We start from the raw sequence: 27,859 nt of genomic DNA, 5'->3' as shown, positions 1-27,859 counted from the left end.
CATGCGATGTTTTTTTAGTTATAGTTCTTCTATTTATATAGTGACTCATAGGAATAGACTATGTGACAACCAGGTATAGTCTGGTGACACCGGAGAGACGGGTGACAGCCGGAATGTAGACGGCACCCGGGTGAGCAGTATGGGTTAGTGCCCCAGCCTGTGTCCTCTGCGAGGATGAAGTCCAACAACCCTCGGTGAGGCCTTTGGGAGGGCCATGCAAGCAGCAAGCGGAACCGCAGCACCATGACCCTGCGGAACCATTGCCCACCACTCCTGAATGAACTGTCTGGTGCTGGGACTCTGGTGCAACGCACAGGTCCTCGCTCTACTCCTGGTGAGAGCAGGAGTGGACCTGGTGAGACGTAGGAGGGGCCCGACCAGGAGACAACCCACAGAGCCTAGTCCCTCCATGTGCCAGAAGTGTACCTCCCAGCCCTGGCAGAGTAGTTCTGGAGTAGTTCCAACGGATTGTGTGCCCCTGGTTTTTCCCTAGTGGGACTGATTGAGGGTAGCTACTGGGACGTAAGTCGGGACTTGATCAACCCCGGCTGGGTCGCCTGAGTGAGGGGTATGATGTTGAGAGACCCGAAACCCCGTTGACCTCAGGATACATCACTGAGGATACGTCCCAGGTGCATCCATGCAACGTTTTTTTAGTTATGGGACTGATACTATGGGAGTGCATGGGACTGAATGGGAGTGAATGGGAGGTACTGTATGGGACTGATACTATGGGAGTGAATGGGACTGAATGGGAGTGAATGGGGTGTACTGTTACTATGTGACTGAATGGGAGTGAATAAAAGTGAATGGGAGTGAATGGGGGAGTGAATGGGACTGAATCGGAGGGAATGGGAGTGAATGGGAGTTATTGTTACTATGGGACTGTCACTCCCATTCACTCCCATTCAGAGTGAAAGGGAGTGAATGGTAGGTATTGTTACTATGGGACTGTCACTCCCATTCACTCCCATTCAGAGTGAATGGGACTGAATGGGAGTGAATGGGAGTGAATGGGAGGTACTGTTACTATGGGACTGTCACTTTCATTCAGTCCCATTCAATCCCATAGTATCAGTCCCATAGTAAAGTAATCTCTAAGATACATTGTTTTGGTCTCTGATTTTATCTGAAATCATTCCTACAACTCTACATAGGATCTGAGGGGAAATGACAATATGCAAGGTCAAAGATATATGTCCCTTCTGTGTCATAAATCTTAGCCAATGGATTAATATTGCTTGTGTTTGCTAAAACAGTCAACAATCATGGTAAAGCACTATATTTCGGGTAGCCACCATCTTGTAAATATGCACAATAAGGGTCCAGACACACCCAATAATGAAAATAGGTATTCCATTGAGTCTCCCATGGTCAGAAAACATGAAATAGACACTGAGTTTGCGTTTCTAGCTCATCTGGTACAGAAGTTAGAGCCAAACCTATTTTCTGGGTGCCAATATTGTGGCGGCCATATTGTGGCGGCCATATTGAATTTCATGGAAACTTTCAATACAAGAAACTTTCATATTTATATCATTGATCAACCTGAGAAGTTTTGTGGATTTTGGTTTCGGTTTAAAATTTTGCCCTATTCACCCCCCATTATAACTAATAGGGGCCAATATTGTGGCAGCCATATTGGACTTCCAGCTAAAAATTGACCGGGTTGTCCATATAGGTTGTGATCCTACGGGGTCATAGATACTATTTCTGGTGGACAACCTTTGAGGTCATGGCAAATGCAGGTCAACCCCCTTTGCCCCCTGGGTACTGACCCTTACGTGTCTACTTTTACACTCTCAAGAGTAAAATGAACTTTGTTTTTCATTCTGGTGGTCAGCGAAGTCAGTGGTTCACAAACTTTTCGGATATACAGTAGGTAGTACTGATGTAGTTAACTTTTGGTAAAGTTGTATATATTGCAATAATAATGTGGTTGTCATGAAATCCCAAGGGACACCTGGACTTATGTCACGCAAGGCACACTATTTGGGAACCACTGTTCCCAAGTTATATATATACACTGGACTGTACTGGAGAGTACATTTGCTGTACTGTAGCTCACTATGCAATACTCAGATGACAAAAGAAATCTCATTATTTACAGCTGATCCTCTCTCCATTGCTGGTATACGAAGAGGTTCAAACTCACTTCAGGGATCAGACTCATGGCACAATAAGCTGAAAGGTTGCCATGGCAGCTGCGATGGATTGGAAATTTTATTTTTCTAATCTCAAACCATGACACTTGAGAATGGCCTTGTTGAAATATATTCAATAATATAATATGACATTCCTTATTCCTAAGTCTGGATGCAAATAAATAAATAAAACTAATATTTTTCTTCTTTATTTGGCTGGTTTGGCTAAACAGTTTGTTATGGTACATAAAAGTCTTAAATATACGTTGGAGAATCACAGTAGATTCTACAACCTGAAGTGGGGGATGGTGTCGTTATTCATCTACGGCTGAGTGGACACACTAATAACAGATTAACCACATGAACCCTAGCATGCCTATTCTGGTCATAATAGGCCAACATTCTGTGAAAATAGCAGATCTGCAAGCTCACAAACATGTCACGTTGGTGAAGATTGTTGAAAAATGAGTGGGCGAAAAACAGACGCCTGGGGGAGCCTGGTCAACAAAATAAGTGGTTAAGCTGAGCCAGAGATACTGACCTCGTTATCCAGCCAAGGAGTATGCGTGGACTCCATGAACCATGGAGTGATGCTGCATGCTCACAATGCTCTCCTCCACGCACACCGTCTGTTTTGATGATACACATCAACCAACACAAAATCCAGCCAGGACATAAACAGAGCAGTGTCCAGGGTAACCACTGAGGTCTTCATCACAAACAAGTGTGATTAGTGGCAGGCCCCCAGGCACACAGCCACAATGGTTCTCATCCATACAACAGCTAACATTATTTATCCTGGCCTTGTTGAGGATGCTGCTGGATCACAGTGCACGCTCAATGCAGTCCTGCTTCCTAAATGCTAAATCCCTGAAAAACTAACAGAAAGCAAACACTGACCACTAAGGTCATATGCCTTCCTACTGAGACAGAGGCTGAGGCTTCTGTTTGTGTCTTTAAGTCATTGAGTTAGTTTTCTGCCCTTTCAATTTTCGGAATGTCAGCTAATACAGCTACAGAGAAAGGAATTAACATAAACAGCAGCTCCCGGATCTGCATGACTCAGTGACTTTAAACAGACCTCATTTGTGCATTGTGGGAGGGTGAACACACAATGGCTCTGTCACTTTTGAAAAAGAAAGAAATTATAATATTTTCATTTCGGGCATGCAATTATAGTCAAACCTTTATTTGTGAGCGTGTAGATCCACCGTTTGTATTTTAGTTATTTATTTGTTTGCTTACAAATTGAACATTCTTAAATAGAAACTTTAATCAAATCAACATTTTTCAAATTCATTTGAAGGTTTTTTACTTTTTGGACATCATGTTAAAAACTGTTCAGGGATTGCCTATCCTGGGTTATTGTTAGGGTTAGGGCTAGACTCTCCAAAATCAGGGTGGGCAATTATACCCGAACATGAAAATCTGCCTGTCGGGCTCTAATGCCAACATGAGGCAAGCTGGATGAGAACCCGGCTCCCTTCCCACAACCAATGTGAGGAGAAGAGCCCCCCTGTGTCTACTCCCCTCCACCCCTGCCATCATCAGACTGAAGAATGCCAGCTATGCAGCTTGCCTGGTGAAAAGTCATTAGGGGCGCACACGCACGTACGCAGTGTTGGCCAAGTTAAGCTACATGTAACTGAGCTACATAGCTGAGCTACATTTATGCTGTAACTTGCGGTGTAGCTGAGCTACATTCATATTTGTGTGGTCATTTTTGTAGCATGTTTAGGTCATTTTTTAAGCTACAATTTATACACACAAAAATGTGTTCAAATCTCTGACCAAAAAACATTGGGTGCCCCATCCAGTGCTGCATCCGAGCGGCTTTTCACTTCAGTGTTGTCTGGTAAGAACTTTGAGAGACTGCTCATGTGCTGTGTAAACAAGCCATTCTGCCCTGGCACCTAAACCAGTGCTACTTAACCCGTGGCTGCATTCATATACACCACATGTTCGTTCTCAATTTAACGCTGAAAAGCACACACACACACACACACACACACACACACACACACACACACACACACACACACACACACACACACACACACACACACACACACACACACACACACACACACACACACACACACACACACACACACACACACAAATCCTGTTTAATGAAGCTACCAGCATGATTATACTGATCTGATGTGAGAGGGGAAGATTACATCCATGAATGAACTTCCTCTTAAGGTGTAAAGTGACTTTAGTCATCCATCATTTCGAGAGACTTCACCAAATAAACAATGCTGTAGTTTCTCTTCTCGTACTGTGTAGAGTGCTATAACTTTCAGGTCCGGACATGATAAGGCCCAGACTTTCTAGGGAAATCCCGGATGGATGAGAGGATAGAGTTCACATCAAAGCAAAGTTTCACTTTCATCTCTTATGGTTGATAGCAGTAAAGACAGCAGCAGAGTTGGAATGTTAAGTTGTTCCCTAAACACTCCTCAGCAGCCCTGAGTCCTCAACATAGAACAAATAAATATTCTAGCAGAACAGCTGAGTTCAGCTGCAATGAAAAGATAGTGAATACTGTTCTGCCTCTTGCCAGAGTCTGAATCAAGTCAATTTTCGAAACAATCTCAGGAAAAACATCAAGCTGAAACTGAATTGCAACAATATACGCAACATTCTCTACTTGGCGATTCTTTTCGACCAATATAACCGTTATTAAAAAGCCAGCCATCGTACAGCCTAGGCTAATTGTACTCTAATCCCTTGGTCTGTGATGCACCACATCCGATCACTGATCCTGTTGCAAGCTGCGTGAATGTGAATGGGAGGTCAGTGAGCTAGAGTAAGAGAGGCCAGCATCAGTATTGTTGGAGCGAAATCCAGAGGAAGAGCTATGACATGCAATTCAATGGAGATTAACCTACTGAATGCAGTCTCGTTCCAGCTGACACTAGGAATCCCCTGGTGCATGCAGCAATCACACGGACTTCTCAGAGAGTGTACCATGTTGGTCTACTCTAAATGGCTATACTTTAATCAGAAACATGTAAAAAAATGGTTCTGTATATTATTATGATACTAGAGCGGTGCCTGCTGGGCACTGGCCTACATGGAAAGATGCAAGGTGGAAATGCATGCCCCACCCAGTTATCATGTCTGTGTCCCTTTTATGCCCATATATGGAGTTCTTTGTCAGGCATGCCCAAATATGGAGTATATGTAGATGTCATTGTGATGTCAGAACAGGCCAGCTTCATATATGGAGATGTCCAGAGCCCAGGCAGGGGCCCTGTCCAGAGGCTTTTGTGCTGGTTCTGGACAACTGACTTGACACCGGGCACTGCCCTCCCTGTGGGGGTGTGGAACGTGTGTCAATTTCGAAGTCGGTGAGGCAAACCTTTCTCAAGTTACGTGGATTACAGACATACGTACAGTACACACGTACATACACACAGAGACGTGGTGCATTTATATTAGGACTAGAGCGGTGCCTGTTGAGCACTGGCCTACTTGGAACGATGCAAGTTGGAAATGAATGCCCCACCCCAGATGTCAGAACAATCATTGTGATGTCAGGACAGGCCAGCTCCATATATGGAGATAGGGATGATCAGGTCCAGAGCACGGGCAGAGGCTTTTGTGCTGGTTATGACTATCCGACGGACTCGACACTGGGCACTGCACTCCCTGTGTGGGTGTGGAACGCGTGTGTCGAATTTGAAGTCGAGGGGCACTCTTATCATCGTATTATCTTTGTGTAGGACAAACATTGCCGATTTGCTCATCTACATGTATATTATTATTCTCCATTCATTGTCAATGGGAATTTAATGTTTGTGTAAGACGAAAATCTACACTATAGCGGAATATAGCACCCCTCAATAAAAAGCATCAAACAGAACAGACTCAGAATTTCTTCAGGTAGAGGAGAGCCTCAATCTCATATAGCACAGACAGGGTAAAACAAAACAAAAATGGTTCATATATGGAGCAAATGCTATTCAGTGGAAAAAACGCAGATCCAATGACAAGGCTCAGAGTGCTTCGACTTTAGCCTACCCTCCAATTTCATCCGTCAGACCAACTGCTCTGTTCCCACAATTACATGTTAATGGTCATTTGCAGTCAGGGGAATGGGAGTGGAACTTTTCATTTATAGACAAATCAAGGGAGCTGAGAGGATAAATACACCTCACACAAAAAAAACAGACTCTTAAAATGAAATTGCTTGTCATTAGTCTGCTCTTTTGAGACACACTCTTCCCCCCCCCCCCCCCATCAGCCAGCCATGGCTGTGTGTTATTATTGTGTCTCTAGTATAGTGCTTTTCAGGGCCTACTGTAATCCGATGAGCTTAATCTGCAGCCATGATGGAGGTGTGCCTGTGATGCTTTTAGGCATGACCAATTTCACCTCTTGGTTAATCTTACAAAACCTGTGCTAGTATCTGCAGGCATAATAATGGCCACCTATATTACATCTACCGACATTGCTCTGATTTCTGCTTGGTATTGGTGCTGAGAAGGACCTGTCTGTAATGGAACCATAATTACATAATAATGTTATAAACTGGGATATTGGGGTGGCACCACCTTGGAGACTGGGGGTTGATTCCTCCACGGTGACTGCGCTCCAACGAACCCAATTGGCCTCGTTTGTGGACCTTGGGAAGCCAGCAGGGTTGGGTGGTCTTTGTCACAGTACTATGGAATCCTACAGGTTGGTCTGTTCAGCAGGGGGAGGAACTGGGACGTATAACGTGTGTTATGCTCTCCCGGTCAAACTCTTCACTGTCGGCATAATGTAACTCACATTGGCATAATGACTACATTGGACGGAAACAACGAAAATGATCAAGTAATAAAATTAAATACATCATTAGAAACAGCTTGGAGTGTGGTGCCTGTAGTACAGAGACCTCGTCTTGTGTCTCGCCTCATATATTCTCTTCTCTCTCTCTCTCTCTCTCTGTGACCCTTGGTTTCCTATAGCTTGGAGTTAAATTACACTTACTGCACTTCCATATGAGACACAGAATCAGGAAAAGGCAGTAGAAGAACATAGCTCACAGCTTAATGTTGTTACACATTAACTGCCTTGATGATTAAAAAGGGCCATGTCAAAATAAGACATTGTGACTTGAGTTCAGTTTAAGTGTTACTGTAAAATTTACAGTCTATAGTCTAAGCCTAATAGTAATCACATGCTGGCTCTAGAAATAGGCATCATGCTCCCTCTGTGTTGTAGGCATTACACAATCATTTCTGTGACATAACACAAACATGTGCGTGCGCGCACGCACACACACACACACACACACACACACACACACACACACACACACACACACACACACACACACACACACACACACACACACACACACACACACACACACACACACACACACACACACACACACACACACACACACACACACACACACACACACACACACACACACACACACACACACACACACACACACACACACACACACACACCAATCAAAGGGAGTCTCTGATTGGACCACAGATGAAAATGACAGTTATCAGTTTACAGAGGAACACAAACTGGATTAGCCACACAATATCCACAGGAGGACAACAAGGCCAGAAGGATGTGACTCAGTACATGTGTCCCACACAGTTACACCTACACTTATGACTCAAAATAGTAGCCCTATTAAATGGCCTGGACTGAAGCAATATTCCATCCTTTCAATCGATTGTAAGTACATTACATCAGGAGGGTGAGCTGTTGAGGATATTGTCTGTAATGGTGATATGGGAGAGGTGGGCCCGGCCACAACATGAGAAGGCAGTTTGATGTCTTGACATGTAGGCAGTTGGAAGAGTCACAAGTTCTCCCACCACCACAACCACCCAACCACTTCCAATAGGGTCTCTGTCTGAATGGATGAACCACCAAACCACTTTGCTCTTCCAATAGGGTCTCTGTCTGAATGGATGAACCACCCAACCACTTTGCTCTTCCAATAGGGTCTCTGTCTGAATGGATGAGAGAGTGTAAACACTAAACAAGTTGTCAAAAGCACCAGAGGGAGCATTCCAGCCTTCGTCAAAACAAACCCTATTTCACCAACAACCTCGACTAGACAATACTATTCCGAATTTAATCTAAAACCATTTCCAAAACCCGAACTATAGTATAGGCCAGGGGTTCTCAACGTTTTTGGCTGGGGACCCCTAGAAATTCCATTCTCCAGCCATTCAGTTGCAAAAAAAGGGGGGAAAATGTTTCTGTATTTTTTTTATTGAAAATAATTTGGGGACCCCCAAAATAATTTGGCGACCCCCGAGGGGCCGCAACCCATGGGTTGAGAACCCCTAGTATAGGCTATAGGGATTAAATATCATTATTACATTTTGAGCCAACACCTGGCAGGAAGTCAGTAAGATCCTGTAGGTTGGATAAAGATTATAAATTTAGTAAGTGGTGAGTGTGAAATAGGTCCCAGAGCTGTGCCCTGCACTTGCTAACAGGAAACCCACTGATCAGGCTCTTTAGAACGCTGCCTCTCTGTTATGGTAACCCACCCTGTGTTCAAATACAGTACCGCTCTGTCAAGCAGAACACTCACACACGGAGTGGGCCGTTTCTCAGTCAGTCCCTCTCCGCGGCACTGTCCGCCTGCATCCCCTGCCCAGCCTCCAGCCAAAGCCAGTGCAGGAAACGAGCTCTATCTAGGAACATGCAGGCCTCTGCTCTCCCACAAGACGATGGGAGACAGGAAGGCATGGGTACTTCCTTTCCAGGCTGGTTGGGATAGATTTTTGACAGTGAGATCATGACAATCTTTTTTTTTGCACGGAAATCAATCACATGGACAAAAACAAACACTGTTCCGTTGATTTGACTTGTTTTCATGGAATGTGATTGCACATTCTTTTGGCAAAGTTGAGGTATGTATGTATCATTCCAGAAATACACAATTATGTAACAACCATTAAATCATTTCTAAAATATTTAATCCTGGGTGAAGCCACTGAAACAAAATCACTAGACCAGGGGCATATATATTGTACAAGAAGAATTATACCAATTTGTAAAAGAGCTGGGAATGGCAATTAAGTTTTTCCACATTTTCCAGTTACTGTAATAGTTTTTCATGTGAGCAAGAGGAGGGTAAATCATTTGTAGATTCTATATTACCATAAAACCACACCCCAGGACCTCATCTTGGCTTTACATTTATATTTATATTGACACTAAACTTAAGTGTGTATGATGTGTTTAATAGCTTTTCCTTAGAATTGGAACAAAAGCTGTTTGCCTGACCATGAGATCATTTCAGCTGGCCATAGCAGCACTACTGTATATAGAGGTGGAATAACCAAAGTTTGTATTTGTGGTCTATATAGCCTAACCTAACAAACTCGAAGGCATTTCTCTCCCTCTCTTCCTCTGACCATAAAAGCCTTGAGTGGTGAATCTGGTTTAGATTCCAACCACAACTGCCAAGAACCCAGCCCAAATCCAAGCAGACACATTTTATGGTGAGCACAGTGAGTGCAATTTATTTCCCACTTTCCGTGAAGCCTCCTCTCAACAAACTCTGCATCACAGCTCATATTGAAGTCATGTGCAGTTTGAATGTTTCCAGTCTACTGAGTCTCGTTAAGTTGCCTTTACGCCCGTAATTGCAATTATCTGTCAATAAATGAAAGGAGAAATTGGACTAAGACTGCATTCCAAGACAGTGTTTAGTGTCATGTCATTGAATGGACATCATTTCAGATAGTTTGGAATTCAGAGTAGACAGGACAGAATAGATATTGTAAGGTTCATCATGAAACAGTCCACACAGATTTCTCAGAGCCTAAAGTACCAGCTACTAGAAGGAGCAGCACAAACCCTGCTCCTTATGCCCCAACAGACCAAAGTGGTTTGAACTTTCTTGGACACTTTCACTAGTGGAGCAAAAAAAAAAGGGAAATTATTATTAGGGCCAGAATGGTGTGTGTGTGTATCTTTTGTATATTCACTGAAGGAATAACAGTAATACATGTAAACAAAAGCAAACTCCATACCTTAAATAAATAAATAAATAATCAATATGGTTCATCCTACAATCCGCCTATTAAATTAGAAGAGTGGTGCATAGAAGAAGGTCAAGGGGTCACTCGAAGGCGTTCATCCTCTGGGGAGCGTGAATGCACTCCAATCCAGCTAGCAATGTTTGAGCTGCTAGCAGCGCTACCAAAATGGTAAATGGTACATAGCGCCTTTATCCAAGGCGCTTTACATAGATTGTGCAATACATTCACCCATTCACCCATTCACACACACATTCATACACCGATTGCGGCGGAAGCCATGCAAGGTACCAACCAGCACATCGGGAGCAATTTGGGGTTCAGTGTCTTGCCCAAGGACATGTAGACAGGAGGAGCCGGGATTCGAACTGCCGATTTAAGAATGCATCTTTCTCTAGCAATGTACGGTAATGAGCATATTGATATAAAAGAGATACAAATAGTTATTTAAGCTAGTGGTTTATTATCAAATTACTGTAGAATTAGGACTACACCTTGAAGGTGGAACCACAGTACCATACCTAACCCTCTCTCTCCGTCACACATTACCAAACTTGACTAAGCTTTCAGTTTATCTAAACCACAGCACAGAAGAGAGTCACAGGTTACTAGAGCAACCTCATGCATTATTGACCCGTCAGGGAGCTCATCTCTTCTCCCATCTCTACCCCCACCCCCTGCCCTGGGCCTACATTTGTACATAAATTACGATCACACAGCCTTGCAAGATACAGCACACTGACTGGACAGCGGTGGGCCGTCTAACACATGATCTTTTCTTAGAATTGGACAGGATGATTTAGATCGCGAGTTATTAACGTTTTAAGATTTTCGTTGTCGTCAGCTAAAGAGGGGGGGGACATTTTCGATGACGTCCCAATGTTGTGCAACATCGAGGGTTGCGCAACAGACGCTCTTAGGTTGTGGAGCGATGCGATCGGTTTTCATATCAATAAACTTCGTCTTTTGGATAAAACTTTGTCCTGGGCGCTGGGTGTTACTAATAGAAAGGACGGTGAACTTCGTCCTGGGCGATTGTTCACTATGGCTTCCCTATGTTGGGCATGTCTTTAGGCAAAATCTTCATTAAGAGAAATATAAAATATATATCTCTGCAAGCTCACAATAAAGTATAAAATAAGACAGTAGAGACTAGAGAGGGTCAATTAAACTGTAGTAGAAAAAGTACCTACAACATAGAGGGACAGAGAAAGCAAAAGGCAAATGTATGCGTCGAGACCTTGTTCCATCTTAAAGTTCGTAGGTCACTTGATGAAGTTAGACTAAAGACAGATGTCAAGCTACTTACAGTATCTAACTCATAGTTACAGAATTGTAATCTTCAGACTGGCTTGGCTCAGCAGCATACATGGGACACCACTGTCCCCCCACTCCACCCCCAAAATAAAATGTGCTCTTTTCTCAGTGCATGTTGTCATGTAGCTCCAGTCAAGCTGTCAGCATTTTTACAATGTGAGCTCACTTGAGGTCCTCTAGGGTTTACTTTGTGTATCGTAGAGAGGGACTCATTGGAAGAGCTTGACTTGAGTAAACAAGCATGATTGAGCATGTTACAAGATGTCTGAGGAAATTTCATGGACAATAGGAACAAGAGATGCAAGCAAAGGGAAATGGTCAATTACATGCATATACTGAGAGGTTGAGTGACCTCTGTTGATGTTTAGTAACTCACTGTGATTGGATAAAATCATGAAACAGGAAATTATTTTCTGTTCTGCCTGCCAGACCGACGGGGCATCTGATTCCTTCGTTACCCTTCCAGTGTTTCACCTAGACAGAAGCTGGTAGTGAGGAGGGGAGCTTTCACGCATGCACACTCGTGCAGCGCAAGTGCAAATTCTTTGATTATATTTGCGTTCTTTTTTTGCTGTCTTTTGCGGTCATTTGCTTTTTTTGGTCTATTTGCGGCCACCCATGAAAAAATAAATCATACTGTGGTGCAACCACAGACAATATGATTTTCGGACAATATGATATCGGTCATGAGACTCATGATTGTTTGGTGGCCCACCACACAATAATGCATATAGGGGAAACACTGCCTTCATCGTCACAGGGCTCCCAAAGAAGAGAACATGAATGATTGCTGCTATTGTTCTAGGTTGTGCTCTGCTTTTTCGAAACTGCATGCCCAGGGACGAGCTGGCAGAACATCAATAACAACATGGGAGCTCTGCTGATAACGGTCCATGTCGTTGACAATGATTTAGGCTACTTTTCCAGTGTGAACTACAGCGTACCTTCAGGGTACACAGTTAGTCAAGTGTACTGTATACTTAACAGTATATTATGGACTAGCCACAGGCTGCTAATGACAGCACACACCTATGACACCCATCTGGTCCACAGTTCCCCGAGGTCGGACACACAACAGGACCAGTATATCACCATTGGTTGAAAGGCAGCATAGGACTATTGATTGCAATTACACAACTGGCCCCAACTGCTTTATACACTTTACATTAACCAAACATTTCCAACAAGCATTGATTTGTTATGCCAATGTCCTCATATGAACAGGATATTGATATCGGATAAAAAAAAGGGGGGGGGGGATTGAAATTCAATAAACGCAAGGTGGAAACTGGAAAGCTCATTTTTCTTTCAAAGTCTTTGAAGCCACCAACATCAAATTCAAAGCTGATGACAGCCATCACGGAGCTAATAGTATTCCCAGCATGTCTGAAGTGCAGAGGAACAGAGGGACATCTCAGCTGTGGGCTGCTCGGCACACCATCTCAAACAATAAACAAAAGGGTCAGTGAAACAGCACAAATTGATAGTGGAGAAAGAGAGTAGGCCCATGTACTCCACATTTTTAGAATTCATGTCATGTTCTTACAAAATGTGATAATGTAGAGGAGAGGTCTGCACAATAGAATACTTTATTTTAGAAAAGCTGGCATTTTACAGATACATGACATTACGGCAATTGTTGGCCTTCATTAGATGGCATGAAAATGTGATCCATCCAATAATGGTATTGTATTGAGGGTACAGTCTTTAAAGGGCATGTTATAGGCACAGTGGCATACAATACATTTGTGTTTCAATGCACACTGAAACACAATCAGGCACAAAGGGAAGGCTTGGGGGGGTTGTCAGTCACAATCTCCTCTTTATATGCCTGAAACAGATCCCTCTATTCCTCCCGGGGTATTTACGTGTTTCATGGAGGAATTAATTACAAGCTGTGTGGACAGTGGTCTCGTGTACACTCACATTCCTGTCCCACTGAGACCGTGACGTTGCCGCTCGGCTTCCAACACAACAAGAGTGCTATACTTCCACTTCCACAGCTGAACATATGTTTGTCAGCAAATAGGCTGCCAAGCCATAGCTACTACAGGAGAGGAGGAGGAGAATGCCCTACGCTGCTGCTGCGAGTTGGTTCAACACAAAACATGCTCGATTTCTTAACACACACACACACACACACACACACACACACACACACACTTCTATCTGTTCCCGATCTCCTCCCACTGGCTTCCCTGGCAGCCCACCAGAGAGAATGAATAAATAATGTGAAGGTGTGGTTGAATGCCTGGGATCCTGACTCAGGATTCCATTTCCCTGACAGAGCCTGGATGGTGTCCGTTTCGGTTACCTAGCAACTTCCCCAGGAAAGTTGGAACAATCAAAGTGTACAGTACACCACACACACACACACACACACACACACACACACACACACACACATCACACACAACATTCAACTCCTTCCTCCCCTGCATCTTTGAAAAACTGATGCTTTGGGTTACTGCAGGTCTCCCGCTGCCCAAATGTTAGGGGCTGAATAGTGAAATCCATTATGACATGCATGTAATTTGATACTGCCTGGTATATCAACCGTGAAATTGAACCCAAATGCTTTCCCTTGTTTTGGAGTTGCCTCTCAAAATTCATCTCTATGAAAACTGATACCCTCAATGATGCTGATGACAACAACTTAATCAACCAGAGACGGAGATTCATAAGAAATATTCATAATATTCATAATAAAAATGTTCATGGTGTCATGAAATAAATGTAACTGCAATGAGTGATAGCTTTGTAGGGCCTACATCACAATTAGCTTTATCTGGCACGCACGCACGCGCGTGCACGCACGCACGCACACACACACACACACACACACACACACACACACACACACACACACGTGAAATTTATCCTGATTTTCATCTCTCTCTCTCTCTCTCTCACACACACGCACACACTCATTTCACTGCTACGGAATCGGCAGGTGCGACTGATATATGGAAGTCCTGCACAAGCTGATAAGTCAGCAATTGTTTAATAGTGAGTGACACATGGATGGCGGCTAACCGAGTGACATCAAGCCACACACCAACCTGGTGGACACAGGTGGACATTTGAACGTGTACTGTGTAGGGATAGGGAAGAATGCGAGGAAGGAGGGGATTTAAATCAAATGTACTTACAACCAGCACCGACGTCCTGACAACCTCGGAGACACTTTGCCTTAGTTCAGCCGCCGTGCCAGGTTTACTAAGACCCCGAGTAAACCTCCTGGTCTCCGGCTGTATGTGATTAGCCATCACCGAGTCCTTATTTTGAGAGCCGATAAACGTATAAGAGAAACGCAGAACGACAAAGAACCGGCCGGTCGTTTATCCGCTTCTTCGATCCCGCTAACAGCACCGACCATGAGTTTGAAGTTGGATCATGTTGTGGTATAGTTGTTGTTTTGGTTGAATCAGTCTGAGGTGTCGAACTCATAATGTTCACCTTAAAAAGTAAATATATGTTGCATTATTTCGGAGCTATACAGTACTTTGCATCTCGGATGTATGTGTTGTGATAATAATAATTGTCCAGCTGTCACCGTTTCATTATCGCGGTCCCTCGCTTCATTCCTCGCCCTGCGCCGTCCCTCCAGACAGACAGCAGGCTGAGCGCTCACACTGCACTCCGCCCCTCACCGGGGAGAGGCCTGCCCACTCCAGCTTTTCTATATATTGACAGTGTAGTATAAGTGTAGCCTGTAGTTATGGACTTTGGAAAGTCGCCATGAATGAATGCATCAATACTTACAAACAGAAACACTGATTAGAGAACCGTTACATGTTTAAAAAGTATATAAGTATATTCGTACTTACTGTATACTGTATATTGTAAGTGACAAAATATGTAGGCCTATTATTTGTTGTATATTGGTTTGTGTATTATAATACACAATTTGTATAAACAAAACAACAGGTGGAAATTATGCCAGTATGACGTAACAATACTTAGGCCTATTATTCTTCCACAACTAGTTCATATAGGTCTACATCTCAAAGTTGTAGTCTATTGACAGCAACAATTCCTTGAGCTATGATGCCACCTGTAGGTCACAGCCCGCTCACCTCTGGCACTTGTAAAACACTAACATCCTACCTGCTTTAGGAAAAGCATTTATAATCCCAAACAACTAAAGTTTAGCCTACCTGAGCATTTTGATTAGACCCACTGAGACCCATTGTCCAAAGCAATTTCTAGAATGGAACATTAAAATTTATTGCAGGAATATACTTATTTATTTTTTGCCATAGTAGATATTATACATGGTTTAGATAAGGATATATACTGATGTGGTAGAATGGTATGACTCATTGATTTCATACTTGAGACTGAACAGATGAGAATACAAAGGTATCCATAATGTTACAGTTCTTGCATTATTACTCCCCCATTGAGGAAAAACATGATTGTACTTCATTTGAGCATCTGAATAGTAGGATTTAAATCGCAAATACTATTAACCAGTAATTTCCATAGGACCATATATCTACCAAGGTGATACTGGTGAGTCAACATCTTGTGCACCATCAATTATAGTAAAAACTAGAAAAAGTGCCCTTCTGGGCACAGGTCTCCACCAGGTTATCCACAGATCCGTGCAGTTAGAGGTAAAAACACTTTTGGGCCAGTTATAGCGCCACCTTGAGGCTGAGTTGAAATTGTTGATGTGGCATTTCGTCCTCGGCCTAGTGGGAATGTGCGTGCACAATTTCAGGGAAATCACGCAATGTGTTCATGATTTGCAGCATTTTGTTTGAAACTGAGCACTCCTGTGAACTTTGGAAGCCAATCTTAACCAATCAGGATGGAGTCTGAGAAATCTGAAAGACCCGTTTCGTTGAATGGCTCTAGAGAGACTGTGTACTAATTTGCGTGATGTTTGGACAAAATCTGTAGGTGTACTGTGAAAAAACTTGTTTTGCACAAAGCGGCCTCCTGGTGGCGCTATAACAGGCCGTTCTGGAAAGTTTGGGGCAGAGGTTCATGGTTGGCATCCAGGGAGTGTGTGTGCAAAATTTGGCATCGACCGGGTTAACGGTGGCTGAGATTAGCTGGTCACGGATGGACGGACACACGGACGGACGGACGGAGTGCAAAACATACTCTCCCCATGCCTTCGGCTGGTGGAGACAATGACAACAAATGTAAGTTAAAATGAGGTTTTTATTGCTTTCATTTCCAAAGAGCTCTCTGTTGTCTGGAAAAAACAGCAATTCAAAGGAACTGAGGTTTTCCTTCTCGAATGCTACACTGCAAAACCCTGTCATATGCATATTTCCGTTCAGTTTGGACCCATAAAAGATCACTTATATAAGGGCAGCCGGGTCCAATGAGGGCAATGGCGCTTGGAACTGAAAGTTTACATTTTGTTTCACAAAGAATCTTTAAAGCTTTCCATTACAGTTTCCTTCACAATACACAGATTATGAACATCTCTCACATTTTCTCATACAGCTGAAAATGGATTTCAACTTCAAACTTCATACAAAAGAAAGGAGGAAAAAAAAGAGAAAAAACAACTATCAGCAAATAGGAATATTCACTTCGAATGTTATTAGTGGTGATGGTACGGTAGCTATCCTGGTTATGTTGATACTGTAATACAACAAAATAGTTTCATATTTTGATTTTACAACATTTTTCTTTTATGAGAACACACTGCATTGGGGCAATGTGAACAAAACATCTACCTTGGGTGACCTGTTTTACATGAAGTTTAAAATCTCATAATTAGAAGACCCTCTTTATCACCATTGTAATAAAATAGCATTAGAAAGTCTAGGACATTGATAAAAATCAGTTTGGCACTGCAGATATAAGGACATTTAAAAGCAGCCATTTTCCATAAAATGAACGCATAGACAAAAAACTTGTGATAATGTAGTGATAGTTTAACCATCTAAGAAAAAAATGTTTGAATTATCTATACCAACGTGTTCTCTGCTGTAAAAACAACAAATGACAAAATGTAAAACCAGAAAGATAGGAAGTGGTTCAGACCGTTAGAAAACAGTATAAAATGACATCCTAAAAAAGAGGTTTCAGAGTTGAATAAAAATGCCAAAAAATGCAGTCTCTGATGCAGTCTAAACCAGCGGACATGTCACCATTAAAGCATTAAAAAGCACCAAAAGTGCATGGACACTGCTCAGTGTACAAATGTCCTAGATATGTGTAGAAAATAAAAAAAACTACCGGAAACAGAATGTGATTGAGTGGCAACGGAGTTCTAAGCTCAAATGGGTAGGAGAAGGCAGCCACCCATCTGAGCCTGGGCTCAGGGGACAGACAGGAGGAGGGTGGTGTCCTCCCGCAAACGAAGCCACATCCCTGGGACAGTATGTTTTGGGACGGGACGGGTGGGTGGGGTGGAAGGGGGCATGGATACGACTCAGTGAGGATGGGTCTCTTTCCGGTTCAAGATGCGTGTACGACTGGAGGAGATTGTGGCACTGCGAATGACCTCCATCCACCTAGCGGAAGAGACGTGGTCAGTTACCTTCGACATGCTCTGACAAAAAAACACTTTTTTTTGTTTTAAAAATATGTGCATCTGGAGGGATCTATACCGTACCTTTCAAATGTGTATTCACTCTCAGATCGGAAATAGTAGACGTGGGACTTGAAATGCAGTTTGAAGACATAGTCCTTGTGGATGTTTTCTGTATCTGAGGGCACTGTGACTGAATATCCCAGTAGAGGAAGACTGGCTAGTGGATAATCATCCTGAAAAGAAAAAACAGATAAATTGTTTCAGATGTGCTATTTCTGTGCAAATACCAATAAAAAAACGACACACACATCAGTGGTCAGTCATGGACCAAAAGTACCGTGCCAAATTAGAAATCAACATGCCAGATAGCTCTTGTTGGAAGGAATTTATTATCCTCAGAAGTCTACATATATCTTCTAAAGAGGTTGTCTTGCTCAAAACGTCAGCTGCTTGAAGCTGATTTTCTTCTGATTGGATCAATAGTCTACTTTTTTGTTATAGATTGTACATTTATACTTATATTTATTGACAGATATATGTTAATACAGAGTAGATGTCTAATGCCAGAATATTTTGATTGTCTCCGCCAGGCCGAAGGCATAGCTGAGATTATGTTTTGCACCCTGTCTGTCCGTCCGTCCGTCCGTCCATCCGTGTGTGTCCGACGGTCCGTGAACAGCTAGTTTTGCGTGGCCAGACTGTTGCCTCCCACAAATTTCAAATGTTTCCGGTCATATAGTCTGGAGCATGGAAGCTCTGATCATGAGCAAGTGATATAAATAGTGATATAAAGCGATGAAAATAAAAAATATTGAAATCTATTGCAATACTGCACAAAACTAAACATATCCTGGACCAGAAGTCATTATACAGTATATGCTGTACTGCTCACTCATAACTCCATATATTACATACTGTGCTGAAGTCTGGGGAAACACCTATACAACCGTAGGTCACATTTACTATGAAAACCTGCATTTCTACACACGTCACACCTCCATATATGGTCACACCTTGTGACATCATGCATCCATATATGGTCACGCCTCGTGACATCACGCCACCATCTCCATATACTGTATGGAGGTGACCTGTTCTGACAATCCATGTTGATCTGACCCCACCTGTCCAGATTCCTCTTCGATGTCTCCCTTTTGACTGATACCTGTCCATTCAAACTCTAGATGGGCCCGCCCCAAAGTAATTAGTGCAGCCGCGCCCGGCAGCATATTGCCAGGACAGAGTTCATTCCATATGTTGATCTGACCCCCCATGCCAAAGCGCCAGCAGTCTGCCGTCGTCCAGGCGGATGCATGCATGCGACCCTGCCCTTTAGGGCGTCTTACTGGTATTACTCCTACAGATCACCCAAATCGGTATTCGGTACACAGTATCTCTATAGTCATGTGATGAAGACGGATCTGTCCGATTTTTCATATTCCATCCTGAAAGGTTGCAGGAGTGGTCCTCAAATCATGAACGCAGCGTGAGATTGCCGTGAAACTTTGCACGCACATTTCCACTAGGCCAAGGAAGAAATGCCACACTACATTTCTTAAATCAGCCTCATGGTGACGCTATAACAGGCCGATTCACAATTTTACCTATAACTGGACCAATCAGTGAAACTTTGCATGTACACTCCCTAGAGGCCAAGAAATAACCGATATCCATGAAACTGTGCACACACATTCTCACTAGTATAGGCAGAGGAGGAAATGCCACCCTTTTCACATTGTCCTGTTATAGCACTACCAGGAGGCCGATTTTTGCATAACACATTTTTCTCCCATTACTCCTATAGATTTTGTCCAAACATAATGCAATTCGGTACACATTATTTCAGTAATCAGTACCTGACCTGACGGAGAGCTGTGCTCCTAGGATTACTTTTTCTAGTTTTATCGGAATTCTTATCTCTCTACTCCTATCCAGAGTTTAACACACTGTTTTTGCTGCTACCACACCAGAATTTCCCTAAGGGGATCAATAATGTTTAGCTTGTCTTATCCTTTCTGATTTAATCTAGTCTGAAATACTTTAAACCAAATTTTGCCTAAACAAAAAGTTGTGAAATAACTGTTTGATTTATTATGCAACACATTTGTGTAAAAATGCAACAGTCAATTAATAAAGTCACATGGGAAAGTACAAAAACCTCTAAAAACATGGCAGGCAGATTTAACATTCTACATTGAGATGTGATGTTCTTGGGCAGGAGGGTAAATATTGGAAAGGAGAAGAAATATGGGAGCAAGCGTCCTCACCTGGTATGTCTTGTAGAAAAACAAGCTGAAGTTCGTGAAGACCACCCAGAGCTTCTGCCAACCGTTGCTGTTTTTGAACTTCCTCAATAGGTTTCCTGACAGCTGATTCTACAGAGGATAAAAAAAAAGAAATCAATGACAAGCTACAAATAATGGGACATTCTGTATAACATGTAGGGCTGGGCAGTATAGCTGCCCACTCCCAGCCCCCAAAATTGTATCTATAATTATCAAAGGCCCAGTAAATCTACCTGCTACGTGGTGTATCTGAAAAGCTATATCAACAAGATGTCTCTATGCTGTGTACATATACTTGATAACTGCTATTGACGACGTATCAGCTGTCAACTATTATACTACTTACTACCTATTTTGCCCTGATGCTGCGGCTCAAAAGTAATAATGATGTAATATAATATAAAACCAATCAATGCAACATCACTGATCTATAAAAAATGAGGCTCGGGAGTAACTGAATTGAAAGCATAAATTCTATCTATGAAGCATTTTATAACTTGGTTTAAAACACAAAACAAAACAAAACATATACTGAAGAGCCATACAAATGAAGTGAATTATCAAGAGCTACAGTTTTGTGAGCAAAGCGGCCCTCCTCCTGTCTGCCCCTGGCTCCTTTACCTCTAGGCTCGTGCAGGATTCACTAAAGGAGAGGCTCTGAATTCGGTACCAGCAGATAAGAGCCAGAGGTACCGGTCCCCCCTGGCCACTGGCGGGCCCCACCACGGGGGCCACACTCTCATTGACTGGGCTAGGGTCCTCTACCATGGATGATGCACAGACGCACAGGGATAGAAGAGACAGGGAGGACAGAAGAAAAGAAAGACAGGGAAGGAGGGACAGAAACAGAAGCTGAGTAGGTGTCACACGTGCATGCAGTGTAAGGGACAACAGGGGCCGACGGTGTGTCCACGCAAGGCTGTGAAGAGGACGTGGTTACCACGAGAGCAGAACTAGATCTGAACCATATCCATGTGGCAGTAAGTTTGTTTTTACATCGTACTCATGGGGGGGATAGGAATCCCCATCAGACATAAGCACAAAATGGCCACCATATGAATATAGCCAATAGCTGGGCTGCAGCAATGCTACATCCTAAGCACGATCGGTTCTGAAATTATGAGATGATGACATCTAGCACACATTTACATACTATTTTTAAATACAGACGGTCAGAGGGAAAAGGAGGACAAGAACCACAGAGGATAGACAGCTGGTTTAGAGAACAATGTCACGCCGGTTATCCCCCCACCAAAAAAAAGAAGTATGTTGGTGGAAATAGCAACTCTGCAGTGCAGATAAGCGAAGACTGCATTATGATTCATAATGCACAAGACAAAGCAGTTCATATCTGTCTCAAATGGTTAGTTTATTAGCACACAGAATCGGAAATAAAGATGTTTTATGAGCCTGCGGGAGCCTATACATAATACTGTATACGTCATTTGATGTAATAATTTGTTTTGTGTATTTCTTTCTCTTTTATGTTTTACGCTTTGAAAGCATTTGGAAAACTAAAAGAGAAAGTGATACACAAGCAGCGATGAGATCAGTGCAGCTCAGACAGTGTGGGAGGATACAGCACTGAAGGATTCTGTTCCCACCAGACAGGTTACAGTACACCACGCTAACCAAGAGAGGAGATACAGCACAGACTCAAGATACAGAGACAAGAAGAGAGAACAGAGTAGGAAGGGAGAGAGGGGCAGGTTCTGAGGTTAAGGCTGAGGTTTTTATTTTATGTTATTTCTTTGCCGGTACCTCCACAGCTATGCTAAAGTCCACCATGGACACACTGGTGTTCCTGTGCCAGCACACATGCACCGTGGTGTTACCACGGTGTGGGGTGGGCCTCTCCAGGGAGGTGCGTGACGCCGTCATGTCGTCCTCGGACTCTGCCTCCACCGAGGAGTCCTCTGGGCATTCTGGGAAAGTCATGAGGCTGTTACTACTAGAAGAATGACTTGGGACGATGTGGAAGCAAAAAAACGACAACATACACACACGCACACAAAGACACATTTCCAACTCAGCTGTAGTTTCATGCATGTGCAGTCTTATGTCGTCGCTGTCAGGTGGAAACCTTGTGTTCAAAATATTGACTTTTCAGGAAATCATGGGGGGGGGGGGGGGAATACCTGTGTTCTAGAATCTAGTAGGTCCAATGAAGTTACCATTTAGTCACAAGCTGTTGCTATTACTTTTCATTGGTTAAACAGACAGACTTAATCACTTTCAACCTGTTGTCCCAATTTTGGCCATCCCATTTAAGGCGAGAATTGAGTGGTGCTGTTGGGTTGTTGGACTATTGGTTGTCAGACTATTGGCTGTCGGACTATTGGTTGTCGGACTGACGCTCATCATGCACCAGTGCGCAGTACTTAGTTCAGACTAGTCATTGGTCCAACAAACGGCAACCTACCTCACACCCTAACCTAACCATAACCACAAGCACGGGAGCAGCGGGAGATCGGTTCCCGCATGTCGGACTAATGCTCCGTCGGAATTATGTGCGGATCCCGTTACACTAACACTAAAAACTCAACTTCCCATCATGCACCTGTGCACACCAATGACTAGTCTAAACTAAGTACGGCACACCTTCACACTGTGCACGGGTGCTCAACAGCGCCACATTATCACCTGTTGGTACTCAAAAACATACAAAGATGAAATATGGAGAAACAAGGTTTCTGCCTACAGCGATGATATACTGTATTTATATCACTCTTTAAAACAGTTATATTCATACTGATGACTGGATGGAAGTCTTTTATACAGGTATTATATGGGTATTCCCAGGATGTGAAAGGTTTACTGTAATATCCATTTAGTCATGGTTATGTGAGAGAAAAGACATCCTGTGCCAGTGTCGTGCATCAAAATGAACAGATCTGCGTGGTAATCAGCCGGGTCAGTAATGTGCGTGTACAGTATGTAACCAACTTACTGTTTTCAATCAGACTGCTGGCCAGCATGTCAGACGTAGGGCCGTTGCTGCTCTCTGCCATGTCTATTGCCATTTTAATGTCTTCCATCCACTTTTCCATCTCGGACAGAGAACTAAAGACACACATATGGATACAGGTGCTCAGAGTGGACAAAGATACTGTACATTACATCATGTGACCCCACAACGGTTGATGTCTGTCCAGCAAAGATCATTAGTCCTTGAACAGGACATTGTACCCTTAAGTAACCAGGGGTTCCCAAAGAAATTATTTTGGGTCATCAATTGTTTTTTTACTTTCTTTTTTACAGACCTGAATAAAATTCAACAGAATGAGTGAAATACAATGTAAAAATGATTACAAATACATTTGAACCATAATTGTTACAAAACCCCTAGGCTTAATACATTACATGTGCGGACAAATGTGCACCAAACGTGCACGTTTATGTGCATAACATTACCTCTGGGATTAGTCGCGAGTAAATGGCAGCATTATTTTGGTGTTGGGGGCCGAAAAGTTTGGGCTCATTTACTTATTGGTTATTTTTAAGTGGTGCAACCACTTCCTTACACAGCTGTGAGTGGCTGGCTGGCTGGCTGGCTGTGTCTGTCCCTGGCTGTGTCCGAGCACGAAAATAGCATTTGGTTGGTTTTCACAACCAATTGTCACTGTTGCGCAGCCTAACACACACACCCCCCTGGCGACCCCCGGGGACCCCCACACGGTAACTCTGTAATTTCTCGACCGTTTCGGACGCGGGGTGGCTTGCTGGAACCGGGCCGGCACCCTGTGGGTCTGGGGGCGCGTTCATGTGGGTCTGGAAGTTTCGGGGAGTTGCACCACTTACTTCAAATGTGTGTGTTTTTTTACAAACAAACAGCGTAAATAATGAATGTGCCTTCGTATTTACATTCAGACATTCTTGTTGACACGATGCAATGAGTTACATAATGTAAATGGTAAATGGTGCATTTATATAGCGCCTTTATCCAAGGCGCTTTACAGAGATTGTGCATTACATTCACCCATTCACACACACATTCATACACCGATGGCAGCGGAAACCATGCAAGGCACCAACTAGCACATCGGGAGCAATTAGGGGTTCAGAGTCTTGCTCAAGGACACTTCGACAGTAACTCTGGGGGAGCCTGGGTTCGAACTGGCAACCTTACGGTTACCATCCAGGCACTCTACCCCTGAGCCACCGCCGCCCCGTCTCTGCTTATAGAACGTCTTCACCAAATAAATACATATCTCGGGTCCAGATAGTCTTATGTTCTCACCTTGCTGCTACAACAACTGACTGCCGCTGCCCAACCAGGGTGAATGCATGAGGCACACCCCACTCATCCTCACTCTCTCTGATCTGGAAAAAAATATACAGAAAATGCATGAGAGAAAGAGAATGAGTATCTAGGACAAGCAAGGACTGAAATAGAGAGCGGAGGTTAAAAAGAGAGAGTCAGGAGACAAGAGAGAGAGACAGATCTAAGGCTGGACAATATATCCATCTCTCGAACATGAACCCGCACATCCCTATTCTGGACATGTCAGAATAGAAGAACATTTGGCAAAGATGGGCGAACATTCGACGAAAATAGAAGATCTGTTATTTTCGTTATTTGCTGTACAGAAAAGTATATAGGGCTTAAGTGGTTAATGAACGATACAATCGATAAAGAATTTTTTTCAATGTTGCATCTCCATTAACCTGTTTTAGTCTGATTTAATTCAATAAAAACTTAAAACAAAACATTGAGGTACAAGGATTAATTATGTACCCAAGAACGATTAGATGTAGACATGCAGAATATCAATGTTTGATTCACCTATGAATATTTCAAGTAACATCGCCCAAGTCTAGACAGAGCATGCAGTGTTACAAAGCTAAGTTATTACAGGCTGGTGACATTGGTATGCACACTATGCACTTCTATATGGGTGACAGTGCAGGACAACACTTACTGTCATGCCATGGAGTGGCAGCTGTCCGTGCACTTTGAACTGATTGGTGGCCGTCATCCCTCTACTTGTGTACAAAATGACGTCATTGAACTGTTAACAGAGAACAAGAGAGAAATTCTAAAGTAGTGGTCTAAATTCACTTACCCTTTATTCATCTTAGATACAAATGTAATGACTGTTACCACCATGCATTTATGAATAAGATAGCCCACACCAGAAATGCTATCTGATCTGCACAGACCTCAAGAACAATGTAAGATGGCTCTGTACAAAATAAAGATTACATAGCTAATGGCATACATTTCCAATCTTTTAGACCCTGAGGTTTCCAAATGATGAATGTCTTGTTTGACTAAATTATATTTCTACCGACACCATACTGTAGCTGTAAATGACCAGGCAGGAGAAAAGTTCATATCTATATATAAACCACCAGAAGTTATCTTCCTGAGGCTACAGTATGTAAGTGAAGCATACTTGTAAATGTGTCACATCATATGTATTTGAATATATTTTTCCAATGACATTTAATTGAACAATTTATTACTCAGAGGCAGTTGTTACCAGAAAAAACATTCGTTGTTGGAGGCCTTTTCCAGACAGCTTGCTGAGACAGCCCAACCTGATGAACTCCTTAATAACAGAAAGGGGAGGACAAAGACATTAATGAATAAAACAGGACAAAGTTAACCTCGTAAAAATGAAATATTGAGGACAATGAATGAAGGCAGATGCTCGGTCCTTGAACTCACCCGCCCAGGAATGACAAGATTTTCAATGCCAATCAAATCTTTCTTAAGCTCCAGTAGCTTCTGGAAGTTCTCCATCTTGATCATGCTTTCCTGAAGCTGTTCCACCACCTCAGACACATCTGCCAGAGCAGCTAGAGACCAACCGGAGAAAAGGCCATTAGAAATAAAAGAGAAAAGCTGGTGAAAGGCTACTGAATTAAAAGAGACCAGCTGGAGAAAATGACATTAGAAATAAAAGAGAAAAGCTGGTGAAAGGCTACTGAATTAAAAGAGACCAGCTGGAGAAAATGACATTAGAAATAAAAGAGAAAAGCTGGTGAAAGGCTACTGAATTAAAAGAGACCAGCTGGAGAAAAGGCCATTAGAAATAAAAGAGCCCAGCCAGGGGAAAAGCAGCTAGCAAGAGAAGCGTTCAGTCAGAGAAAAGGCGACATGGTGTGATGTTGTACTGGAGATAGGCATGTTTTTAGTTTAGTTTTTTCCTTGAGCCTTCATTTGATACGTATACAGTGTGTAGACAGACAGGAAACAGATAGAGTAGGGGAGTGACATGCAGCAAATGGTCTGGCTGGAAACTGAACCAGGGACTCGCAGTCTAGCCTCGGTCCCAGGCTTATTCATCTGCAAAGAGAAAAGCCTGGTCACAACCTAAGGCAGAGACGCTATCTGCGGAAGTGTCGGTCTGGAACATCCGTCAGATGTATTTCCCCCGGATACAATATAATTCCGACCAATCACAACACTCATTTCATTCACGGATAATGTAAACTGATTTGTGAAGCATCAACGTAATTTCCTTGAGCGGTACTTCCGCCAAAATCCTGCAACTTCCTCCCAAAACAAATGATAGCGTCTACAGCGCAGGTCATGATTCGCAGTCATGCATCGGAGACCATGTGATATGTGGCCCCAGCTAATCATTCGCTTATCAAGTCGCAATGAGATATGCCTGTTTGAACATGAAGGTACGGTACAGTACAGTCAATTCAATTCAAATGAGCTGTATTGGCATGAGAAACCATACGTGGTGTCAACTCAAAATATAATAGAAACAGTACAGTCAGCGAGTACCTCTGCAGTCCCTGAAGTCCACATGAGTTGATGGGTAGTGTTTGCACAGGCGCTCCAAAATCTGCTTGTAATGCATGAGACGGTGCAGCGGCCGTAGCATGAAGACATTGAGGGGGATGTAGCACACCTTCTGCAGCTCAAAGTCCCTGCATAGGCCCTCCAGCCTGCGAGAGCCCCGGCACACCTTCTCCAGCTCCACCAGGGCCTCCGACTGCTTCTGGAGGTTTGCCGTCAGGGGCTACGGTGGACAGAATGAATACTAACACGGTCAGCAATCAGCATTACAGTTCTAGGTGGCTAGTTTTGTTAACCCATTCTGACCTGAGATCAGATTCATACGAAGGTTTCCACTGGACACACACTGGTCTGATTAACCCATTCTGACCTGAGATCAGATTCTAAAAATGTCAGTCGCTCTTCGATTTTTCAAAAATAGCAGACCTACAAGCTCGTATCGCGCCACTCGGTGGCGCGATATGAGCTTGTAGATCTGCTATTTTTAAATAGCTAAAGCACGACATGATGCCAACACCAAAATGGGTGCCCGGTCAGAATGGGTTAAATTGGACACTAGTAGTACCCCTAGGGGGTATTAAGAAAGTTTCAAATGTTCTTTTTCGTTTTGATGCGATATTGACCATGAAAAATGTATCCCAAGTTCATGAAATCAGTTAAAAATCGTTATAGCATATATATTTTCAATACAAGCAATTGTAATTGCAAACCGGTAATATAAAACTAGTTGCCAGCTCAGTCATCATTTTTAGAACTGGCCTAAGTGAGTTTCTAACATTAAAAGGCCAACAAATAACATAAAATAGATAATT

The 27,859-nt window shown here is 43.0% G+C and overlaps 2 protein-coding genes across 6 annotated transcripts in view; both read right to left on the bottom strand.

Annotated features, from left to right (window-relative positions):
- The window catches only part of LOC310867369 (dedicator of cytokinesis protein 9), a 98,585-nt gene extending 83,494 nt beyond the window's left edge, over nt 1-15,091 (bottom strand). For all 4 annotated transcript variants that reach the window (XM_083777375.1, XM_083777377.1, XM_083777378.1 and 1 more), the window contains exon 1: nt 14,647-15,091. In XM_083777375.1, the coding sequence (XP_083633501.1) occupies nt 14,647-14,763 (117 nt within the window). In that variant the 5' untranslated portion in view covers nt 14,764-15,091. The remainder of the gene's footprint in view (nt 1-14,646) is intronic.
- A 2,770-nt stretch (nt 15,092-17,861) lies between these two features.
- The window catches only part of LOC310867341 (FERM, ARHGEF and pleckstrin domain-containing protein 1), a 65,936-nt gene continuing 55,938 nt past the window's right edge, over nt 17,862-27,859 (bottom strand). For both annotated transcript variants that reach the window (XM_083777307.1, XM_083777308.1), the window contains exons 18-27: nt 27,033-27,270; nt 25,962-26,092; nt 25,774-25,842; nt 25,210-25,299; nt 24,528-24,610; nt 23,238-23,350; nt 22,049-22,212; nt 20,270-20,377; nt 18,084-18,235; nt 17,862-17,982 (exon numbers count right to left, since the gene is read on the bottom strand). In XM_083777307.1, the coding sequence (XP_083633433.1) occupies nt 17,901-17,982; nt 18,084-18,235; nt 20,270-20,377; nt 22,049-22,212; nt 23,238-23,350; nt 24,528-24,610; nt 25,210-25,299; nt 25,774-25,842; nt 25,962-26,092; nt 27,033-27,270 (1,230 nt within the window). In that variant the 3' untranslated portion in view covers nt 17,862-17,900. The remainder of the gene's footprint in view (nt 17,983-18,083; nt 18,236-20,269; nt 20,378-22,048; nt 22,213-23,237; nt 23,351-24,527; nt 24,611-25,209; nt 25,300-25,773; nt 25,843-25,961; nt 26,093-27,032; nt 27,271-27,859) is intronic.

This window comes from Protomyctophum parallelum (assembly GCF_964188405.1).
Source record: "Protomyctophum parallelum genome assembly, chromosome: 11".
NCBI classification, from domain to species: Eukaryota; Metazoa; Chordata; class Actinopteri; order Myctophiformes; family Myctophidae; genus Protomyctophum; species Protomyctophum parallelum.
The sequence above is the reverse complement of the archived record's forward strand: the minus strand, read 5'-3'. Positions and strand labels throughout refer to the sequence as shown.